An 11,319-nucleotide genomic window follows, 5' to 3' on the forward strand; every position below is an offset into this window, starting at 1 on the left:
TTGTATTAATTATTTTTAATTTGTTTGTTTTGATAAAGATAGTTTTGCGTCCGAAAGACAATAACAGCTAATAAACTCTAGCAACTCATTCTTTTTTTAAAAATTCTAATCCTCCCGCAAAACCAAAACTCTCCATCCTAGATGACATTGTACAAGCTTCTTGATTTCACTAAGAAAAGTAAAACAAAAATGGACCAAGAAAATTCCGAAACAAAATATCTCTGCAATATTTCTGAAATTCGCATCCCGGACGAGCCCCGATCTTTTGTTACAACTCTATGGCCATCAACTAAGTAACAGAAAGAAGCGAAACCAACACGTTCTGTAAAGCAGTACAGACAATTTAATTATCAATGTTATAAAATGAAAATTTAGTAGGAACTTGCAGTATTATTAAATTGAACCTGAAATCCAAAAGAATGAAAATTCCGTGTAAATTTCAGATCTACAAATATACTGGTCCTCCTCTAGTCCTAACGTGCTAAAATGCCTTAAAGCAGGCATACTGTCATTAATTCTACGTGAAAAATAGGAATTCTCCAAGATCGTAAGAGAACGCACATGATCTAACCCATCCAATGGGAATTAATTTGATTCTTATAAGAACCAACCTGACTGACTGTCTCATGGGAAACAGCCCAAAACTTTTCAGTATATTTAATAATAATTGTATTATTAGTAATCGTAGATACGTACGTAAAAATATATTTATGTGCAAGTTTACGTTCTTAAGATCTTAAATTAGAACCTATATACGTAAGATATTTCAATCTTTAACTACAAAATTATAGCTTCTCTAGTTCCCTATCTCCCAGTCTGTTCTTCTTCTTCCAGTTTGTCTATATGTCCCTCATATTTTCGTCTGTTTTGTCTAGGTCACCGGCGCCTGAGCCATAAGGCTCTCCAGGGATTGCTGATGATATCGTTGTACCGAAACGAGCCTCGTTTTAATCAGCCCTACCAGCTGCTGACCCTTCTCATGGACATGGACTCCCTCGTGGGCAAGTGGAGATGTAAGTTAAACAGAACAGGGATTTGCATGTGTGCGTCTGTATGTTAGCTTTGTGCGTGCGTGTATCATGGCGTCTGAGCAAAAATAAAATATTTCTAGAGTAACTCTGACCCAGTTCAGATCCAAAGTACAGCAATTATATTACCTATGCATGCACGCATACTACGTTATATGTAATGTGCTCGAAAAACAAGGTTTGTATTTTATATGTTTGCTTCCCTTGACAAATAGTATCAGTTTTTATATTGTATTACTTACACTAGTTTTGTGTTTGTTAAACTGTTTTTATGCGTCCGGTCGACGACTTTGATTATAAAATCATATCACTTTTACAACGTACGAACGACGACTGTGATCCTAATAACATAACAATTTTACAACGTACGAACGACGACCTTGATATTAATAATATGACACTTTTACAACGTACGAACGACGACTTTGATCTTAAAAGCACTTTTAATCGAATCAGCGATTGTTTATCATCTTTCATTCACATTCGAAGTTTTACTATACAACAAAATATTCGATAATTATCATGAATTTTGTTCATTCGCATGGCTGTAGGATTTTCTACCAAAAACCCCTTTCTTTGAATAAGATCTTTAAATTCTTAAATACAAAAGCAGATAAATTTAAATTTTATATATATATATATATATATATATATATATATATATATATATATATATATATATATATATATATGTAAATGATATTTATAGTTATCAGCATGCAAGTCATTAATGGTAAATTGGTAATGCTGATTTCATGGTGAGGCATATTTTATTGCTCTCGTCGCCGCTGTTGTTGTACATTGTACAAATACGAAGCATTATTCTGTCTGCAGACCACCATGTACAGATGGTACAGCGCATGATCGGAAGCAAAGTTGGCACGGGAGGATCTTCTGGTTACCATTATTTGAAATCCACTGTCATGTACGTACACTTTGCCAATTACTCCTCATAGATACATTTAAAATTGGAAATTACATTATAAATAAAGTCCTGTCGAACAATTAAACAATTAAAACTCATGTCCTAATTTTAGCCTTTTATTTTTTTTTTATTCAGCGACCGCTACAAAGTTTTTGCTGACCTGCTCAATCTATCAACCTACCTTATTGAGCAAAAGTACATCCCGCCTTTGACTCCATCGATGAAGAAGCTGCTGAGTGTCTTCTCCCAATAGCAGATCACTGAGGAAGATAAGCAGAAATAGAATGCAGGTCTAGGGAAAGATCTGACCAACAAGACGTTGTTTCGACATGAAAACCAAAACTCTTTGATTTTAAATATGTGACTATGATTTAACCAAGTGAGTTTTAATTGTTTTGTTATGCTGCTTTCTTTCTTTATTCTGATCATTAATTGTTACAAAGGGTTCTTACGCAGTGTATTTTTTGCCTTCAGCTGTTGAAATATCAGCTAAATGATGAAGTTTCGTTAGCAAATAACAGAAGATTTTAAATTTTAAAATGTGTATAACGTATTTGAGAACATGATCTTTTTGTAAACATTAATCTTTTTTCTCCAAAAACATTTAAATCTATATTACATGGTTGACATATGCCAGATAGATCGACATAAATAAATCTGCAAATTGATGATGTAAATATTACCATAGACACGTAATTATTCAATCTAATTTAATGGATAGTGGGTCGAAGTAACAAACAAGTGAGAAATCAATAATTATTGTAACGGTATTACATTACACAGCTCACCTATCCGTTTCAGTCACTACTTTACAGCGAGTAGAAAGTTCTCAGAAATTATCTGAAATCCATTCCATTGGTTTCTTTATAGTCAACATGTGCTACATTTAAATATAAATGACTCATACTTAGAGGGAAGATATTAGTGAGGTTCCAAATTTACTTGACGTAGGCTGAATGGCATGATTGACTAACGTTATCGTCGCAACTTCAAATGATTCTAAAAATATGTATTACCATCATACATGCACATTCTATAAATAAGGAATAACACTTAACGACAATTATTTTGAAAAGAAAGTGTGTCACTACATATCCATTATTTTCTCTCCGATATAACCTGGCATGGTTATTGTCCAGAATTAGTTCAACATATCTGAATAGATTTTTCTCTGTAATCTGTCGATCATCCATTGAATGCTGTGTTTCAGGTTTTTTTTTTTTTTTTTTTTTGTATGTTTGTTTTATTTTTGTTTTTGCAAATAGTAGTTATTATTTACGTTCTAAATTTAGTTACATTTGGAGGCTGTCTATCGCAAGTAATAAATGATACCAATTAGTTAAACCCTGATAAAAAATATATTTACTTTTGTTATAGAATGAACTCTTATAGTTTGTGAATGACTGCAGTAATTACATTCTGTTTTGTTTTAATTCTTGAAACAGAGATATGGACAAATATTTTGTTGTTTTTTTCAAAACGCGTATAAAATGGTCGCTATTTTAGAATTTCCTTGATATGTGCCAAGGACTAAACTAGAATATAACGGATACTTACTGTGTAAAAGGTTCCGGCAAGAATGCTAGAATGCGTACAAATCCAGTTGGATGGGCGGGCTAACTAATTTGAACTAGCCAGGAAGAAATAGCGAGAATTGTGATTGGGGGATGATGAAATTGAATGTCAGGACAATGATTGAAAAAATTGAAAACGAAAACATCCCGGTAATCAAGATAGTGCTTTGGCATAAAAAGCGAACACTGTGATTCAAACGGAAAACTCATGGATTGAGGGATGTTCGTAAGAAATTATCTTTTGGTAATATACTTTGTCCTTCTGTTCACAATATATAATCATTTTATATTTTGTATTTTAATTTCTTTTTAAGTTATCTCTGATTCTTTCATTTAATCATTATTTGATACTAGTGAATTATACAGTGTATTATTTAACTAGACTTATATTGCAAATCTTGACAAGATTTCGCTTTTGTACTAAGACTGGTGTAGATAATTATGAACCCATCAACTGAACTGTATCGGAAAAAATGGGTTCATTTTTAACATTTTTTTGATCATTTTCATAAATGGTCTTATCTTTTATTAATAATAATAATAATAATAATAATATATGTTGAAATTATACCTGATTTTCTCTGCGGAGTTTATTTTGTACACGTCACAGCAATTTTCAAGTATGAAATGAGACAAGTTCATTTGGCTCAATATAATAATGCGGTCCTACGCTGTATAAGAACTTTAAGCAGATGGATTGCGGAATTAATAGTCTCCATGTAACCTAGCTTATCCAGTGGAAATCAAAGGATTGTATGTGAGATTTTATAAGAAACATTACATGTCGTCATAATGTTATGACATTTGCCCTCATCGACGACATATATCGTTTGACGCTATATATGAGAAATTTTGCTCAGCTACCGTTCACACTAGACATGGAAACTTGAGCCGCTTTAGTATTGTAAACTTACATGATGCATTTTATAGCAGACTTGCACGCCTTTGCATTAAATTGTAAATAAAAAAAATTAATTGCTAAAGGAGTAAAAAATAAACACAGTTGTCAATATTATTTACCAATAACAATTAGAGAACAATGAAGTAAGGTAGGTAAAGCGTTTTTATTTTTAAATAATACTAATGAATGCGTTATCTTTAAAGTATATCCAGCGGATTAATATTTGAAAAATCTATATATATATATATATATATATATATATATATATATATATATTACTCAAAATAATTTTAATATTGTAGCAATAACTTTTATTCAGTTTTGTCTTAACGTATTACGCAATAAGCAGCCAATCAAAACGGTGTTATTAATCCTCTATTTCCTCATTATACTAGACAAAAATCCACTTAAGCTTTTTCTTTACCTTTGATTTTGTTGATGTTCTGAAAAATATTTTATTCAATAATATATTTTAACCTTATGTACTGATATTGTGATTTGATTTAAGACAGTATAGGATGTAGCTTCCCGGCATTTCTATCAACTTCAACCCTTTCTCAATTTTCCCACTTCATGCCTTTCTCAATTTTCCCACTTCAACCCTTTCTCAATTTTCCCACTTCGACCCTTTCTCAATTTTTCCACTTCTTAGTCGTGTTTATTGTAATGCATAACTTGCAGAAAAATCTTGAGTTTTACAACGATTTAGAACCAAATATGACCCACTAAACAATTTCAGACTTTTGTCACATTTTTTATAAATACGATTCTTCTCAAAATCTGATAGACACTGATTTAATTGCAGGATAAAATACTAATAAAAATTGTTTACTTTTGAGAAAGTGTCGTCGCTTTTATTCATTTTGGTGTTTGCTTGAATGATATTAAAGGTAAAGTAAAAATTAAAACAATTACCAAAGTGATGCCGAAGGTTTTGTTTATAGATGATTTGTATTGCACCGCACACCGGGCATTCATCAAAAATGACTACGTGTTGTACGGTATGGGGCTCTTTTTACAAAGTGGCATAAATAAAGAGATATGCAAATGAAAGGACAGATTGATAGATCCTTACAAAAGTATACTAAATGAGATGAATGTTTATATGGCTAGGGAAATGAATGAAATGACGACAAAAAAAGACAAACGAGTACAGCGTTTGTTGATGGTAAAGCAACCCGTTTAAAGGCCATTATTCAACTGCACGGAATCCTGATGAGCGTTATCGTTTACACCCGAATAGTACGTGTACACTCTGGTGATATACTGCTATTCCAGCAGTTATCTAGAAAACAAGCTAAACATTTATTCCTTGTATCACACCTCAATCATCTTATTTCATTTAAACCAATGAACGCTTCTCGCGTTACTCAGAGTGGGCACACGCACGCACACACACAGACACACGCCCACACACAAACATAGGATAAGATCCCGCCTCCAACTATAACGAGCAAGATAAGGAAGTATTTGGCCTGCTTTTTAAGAGATTAAGACATTTCCAGCAATCAGAAAACCTTCACGAAATTTATACCTCAGTTGGAGTTGGTAGATGCGTGTTTAGTTAGGTCCTAATAATTAGTAACTTTATTATGGTCCTAATAGTTAGTAATTCAGTGAGGTATTAATATTTAGTAACTTTAGCCAGGTCCTAATATTGATATGTTTAGGTTCAGTACACCTTGCATTCCTCATGGAAAAAAATACTTCCTTCCATTTCCATCAGATCGTTTAATAGAGTGTAAAAAGTAACAAGAGAAGAAACAGCAACCCCATTATTGGGGTCAGACATAATGAAAGATATGCTAAAGTACGTGTGACAAAAACCGGACGACATACATATCAAGCCTCGTATATCCAAAATGGCCTTTAGCGATCGCAGCTCTGAATTATCAATGTACAAGCACAAAACCTAGTTATTTCTGGACAATAAAATCATTATAGATAATACCAATGCGCCATACAAAGTAATGCAGTTTAACTTGTCCTCCCCAATGTAAGAATCCAGTCACTGTTATCAGTGAAAGCAAATAGAAAAGGATGAACATTATGTGCCAGGAGTTATCTGTCCACCTCTTTGGTGGCGGTAAGAATCACCCACTACTTCTGGGGCATTTAGTACATGGACCCAGAACACAATTAATTTTACTAAATATTCTGTACATTTGTTTCCAAGTACTGGACTTTCCACTGTGTGACAATGAATATAAGTCATATGTTAATCTCAAATACCTTCAAAGATGACCTCACAGTGAAATTCTTGTCATAGGTTCACCGGCATTTCTTTGAGAGGCTGGACTGAAAACAAACCAACTTGCAATGGAACACAGATTTCACTTTCGGATCATCACCAAGACCTTATCACTCACTGTACACTGTCGCCGAAACACAAACAGACAACTACACCATTAGCTCATGTTCTAACCAATAAACAATTACGTTTAAATCCATACCAAGAATGCCTAAATCTAACTATTGTATCACCACCAAATGGAGACAGGAAAAAATGCTCTAAAAAACGACTGGGACTACATTCGTGTGCATTGACCTGGAACTAATAATTGTCATCTGATTCCACATGACTTAGAATTTAAATCGCCAAAACGCATGCGAAGCATTAACAAGCTAAACTAAACACATTTTAAATCCAACACACTCATAAACAAAGACCAAAAAAGGCAAGCAATAGAAGCATCATATGCATCAGTATAGAATTGGAAATTTCACGATTTGAATTCATTCGGAACACCAGTGGAATTTATTCTGAATACTATATATTTTTGGACATCGATAGAACTTTTTGGACTGTTTGAGATTTAATTCATACTAATGCAAGTTCTTGTAAATTTGAAGTTTGTATTATAGTGAAACATTATTTGCTGAATTTTACTAAACATGTTGGTATCTTTGTTTAAGACCATAAAAATAGACAACCGGAGCACTCGTCCAGGATATGAACTTCTTAAAAATATATAGAAAACTTCTATTTGTTTTTGAAATTTAAATTACTTTGCTTTTGGAGAACTTTGTTTTTAATCCTACCCAGGAAGGGTTAGAGTCTTTGAAAGAGGATGAATTGCTCCAGCTTGCCGGACACTATGACATAAAGCCAAGAATTCCTTTACGAAACGAGAAATAGCAAATAATAATTTTGGTTAAGAGTGCAAGTTTCTATCCGGCTCTGAAATGACATTGACGGAATCGAAAGTAACAAAACACATGGAAATAGAATTGAAAAAGACTCAGCTTCTAAACGCAATGATGAAAATTCATGATCACGAAAGAGAAAAAGAAAACGAAATGCAAAACAAAATGAAAAAGGAAAGAGAAAGGAGGGAAAAGTAGAGATACAAATGCAAACACAAAAAAGAACACGAAGAAGAGAAATGCAAATGAATAAGAAAGAAAAAAAATGAACTTGAAATTAAACCAAGTGGCAAGTACCCTCGCCCTTTATATAAGAATTCAGCTCTTGATGTTGCCAGAAATATTAGTCTAGTACCCTCATTTAAAAGGATGTATAAATATTTTCATCATTTTAGCAACATTGCTGAAAATTTGAAATGTTCATACCTTTTTGGACTTTATTATTATAAAGCGCAAATATTGACAAAAGTCATGAAGTCTTCACTTCACTGTCGGTACAACAAACTGCTAATTATGATGTAGTTGAGGGATTTTCATAGAGGTTTTCGACAAAAGTTCAGCCCAGAACATTGATCAAGTTTACACTAACCTCAGTCACCTCATATTAGTTTAAAAATTCAAGAATTGTTTTCAGAGTGACGTCAAGACCAATCTTGATAAGCAAAAGGTCGAAACTATAGAAAATAATGCTCGTACGGATGATGATTATTCCTAGACTCACAAAGTTTCATTTTTTTATAAGTCTTCCTCTCAGTAACGTTTTTTGCGAAACCAAAGACATCCCAGTCTCATGTGTTTATTTCTAAATCTCAATCTGGCGCATCTTGAAATAAAAGTTCTGATACGACTGATCATAAATCCTTATCTCTTCCTACATGCAGTTACTGTTATAAAAAGCCGCGTTATTTCTGATTGCAACGGATTGAAAAATAAGCAACAAAATAAAGACTTACATATTCCAAATTATCTCCGTTGTGAGAGGTTAATGACACGGTCCTTTGTTCAAAGCTATACAATTGTCAGGTCAAACAAACTCCAGTCTGGTTTTATTATAGAGAATTAGTTATTGGTGATTCTGTCAAGTGTTTTCCTATTGAAATATTAGGGGAAAGGTAGGCTTTTTAGAGGCTTTTATTATCAGTAATTTTGTCTGAAAAGTTTTGTTTTAGTAAAAGCATTAGTATTCAGGGAGTAGACTACGCTTTTGTTATGGTTCCTCTCCATTATGCAAATTTGTCATCAGACACAGCTTCAGGACCCGTGACAGTCGGAACATAATTTTCTTTGCCCATCGAGCGTATTCATTTATTACCAGATAATGACGTACCTTGAGATACGTTTTTGGTTAATCCAATTGTAACTGACATGCCACGTTTGGATCAAAAGTTTGACAATATTCAGAATGAAATCCCTTATTTATGCCCATCCTGTGCAGGTACTAGAACGATGTTAACGAGAGCTCTTCAGAATGATTTTGATCAGAAAATTGTTTCTTTATGTGACAGTTATCGGTCAGCCTTTTGATGATGTTACTTTTGATCCTGGGTTTGATCAATTAATAGATATTGGTCACAGTGGTCCTACTGCTAATATTCTCTTTATTCTAATCATGGTGGTAAAAGAAAAGAGGATTTTAAAACAACTGAAGCCACAGAAGAAAGAGTTTGCTATTTTGTAATAAATGGGCGTGTTATGGGGAACTGGAAACCACCTGAGGTTTCCACTGGTGGCATGTGGTTAGTGAGCTATCAAATGCTTGTTCTGAAGCCATATCAACAGGACATTCTTATTCTAGCCCATGAAACACCGTTTGATTGTCATTTAGGAGTCAATACGACTTATCAGAATATCTTGAATAATTTGTATTGGTCAAAGAATTATGGTCATGTTTCTAAACTCTGCACATCTTATCATACTTTTCAAATGGTAGGAAAACTAAATCAGAAGATACCCAAGTCACATCTGTAAAGAATAATAATATATTATGTCTGCCCTTTACCTAAGACTGTCAGGCGACCAATACTTGATGACTTTAATTTGAGCGTCCACAAGATTTCCAGTGGTAATTCCTTCCTTTGAGGAATATTTAACCTAACACCATAGTGAAAGCTTGATAAAGGTTTCTTTTACACCTTTTGGCCGTCCCTATTCTATTCAGTCTGATGAAGGGTCAGATTTTATGTCTGGAAGTTTACAATATAGTATGCACAAATTAGGCATCCTACAGTTTGAATCTTAGGCCTATCTTCAAACTTGAACAATATGGTTTGGTCATATTGCTTTCGACCGGAAAAGATAGAGAGGAGGTTGTTCATTTACTGTTGGTTTTTTTGTAAGGAATCATTATGTTTTAGTCCCTCTGAACTAGGTGTTTGAGATAATATCCACGGACATTTAAGTTCTTAAAAGAGAAACTTCTGTCAACCAAAAATGTATGTGGTTTCAAATATAACTTGTCAATAGCTTTTGAGGTAACAAAAACTAGTCTTCACTATACTCTGTCAAACATGTTATTTAGGTATGACAGAATTTTACGCTAGGTAATATAGTTCTGGCTATGTTGCCCATATTTTAATATCCTCTTCAGGCTAACTATTACGGTCATTATAAAATTGAAAAGAAAAGTAAGTAACTTTAATTATATCATTAACACGCATAGGAGGATGAAACAGAAACGCTTATGTGATATAAATATGTTATAGGATTATTTTGGAAGATAGCAAATTTAATCATTTAATCAATTTTGTTGTAACCGTCCCACACAATGAGGTAGTAAAAGATGGAATGCATCTCACTATATTGATTTCACATCCTTATCAGCAAGACAATAGTGAACTAAAACTGCTTTTAAGTGAATATGATCACGTTTCTACGTGTTCCATCGCAACCAAATAAAAATGTTGAAAATGTAGATTCTAAGCCTGTGAAAGAGCGTCCTTACAGGGTGCGTCATATCAAGCAGGAACGTTAATTAAAAGAAACACAATATTTGCTGGAGAATTATTTCACAGAACCAAATTAAAGTAGCTGGAATTCACTATGTATTAGTGTGGCTAAACCAGATACTACTTTCTGACTAAAGGAAAGTCAAAAGTGTTACCAAAAAGGATTTATTTCGAGTACCAAGAATCGATGACTGAATTGAAAAAAAATTGAAAATAAATATTATGTCACCACGTTTGACCTTTTAATGGATTATTGCAACTTAAACTAACGGAAAGAACAAAGGCCATTACAGCATTTGCAACTCCAAGTGGACTTTATCAATATAAATTGATGCCGTTTGGTATAAAAATATTCTCCGTCAACATTCCAGCGTTTATTAAACATTATGATGTCAGGTAAATACAAGATCACAAAAGGGCAATGATTTATTATAGAATTTATGAAACAATTTGTGTAATGTCCGGCTATTACGAGCATTTTTATCACATTTTTTATTTCAGTGGAAATTATTTAGATAGAAAGAAGAATGAATGATCTCGTTCATTCTGACCATCGGTGCATTTGTAATTTATTGCGCATAAAATATAGGTGAACTTGTAAAAATTGATTGTACTTTTTCGAGACGGATTTGCATCACTGAAATACTGCGCAAATATGCTGTGGTTGGAAAAAGTACTGTCAGTTGGGAGAAACGTTTATGTCTACATTATTCTGTGAACAGAGGTGAGTTTATTTACTTTTTATAAGTACACATTTAAACCACGCTTGTATATAGGGCGGATTCGAAATATATGTTAC

At 33.2% G+C, this 11,319-nt stretch overlaps 1 protein-coding gene across 7 annotated transcripts in view; it reads left to right on the top strand.

The window, feature by feature from the left end:
• The window catches only part of LOC149796720 (tryptophan 2,3-dioxygenase-like), an 83,052-nt gene extending 77,782 nt beyond the window's left edge, over positions 1–5,270 (top strand). For all 7 annotated transcript variants that reach the window (XM_089961364.1, XM_089961365.1, XM_089961366.1 and 4 more), the window contains 3 exons: positions 876–1,013; positions 1,863–1,953; positions 2,089–5,270. In XM_089961364.1, the coding sequence (XP_089817490.1) occupies positions 876–1,013; positions 1,863–1,953; positions 2,089–2,206 (347 nt within the window). In that variant the 3' untranslated portion in view covers positions 2,207–5,270. The remainder of the gene's footprint in view (positions 1–875; positions 1,014–1,862; positions 1,954–2,088) is intronic.
• The last annotated feature ends 6,049 nt before the right edge of the window (positions 5,271–11,319 follow it).

This window comes from Sinohyriopsis cumingii, chromosome 6 (assembly GCF_028554795.1).
Source record: "Sinohyriopsis cumingii isolate HCF-2022 chromosome 6, ASM2855479v2, whole genome shotgun sequence".
In the NCBI taxonomy this organism is placed as follows: Eukaryota; Metazoa; Mollusca; class Bivalvia; order Unionida; family Unionidae; genus Sinohyriopsis; species Sinohyriopsis cumingii.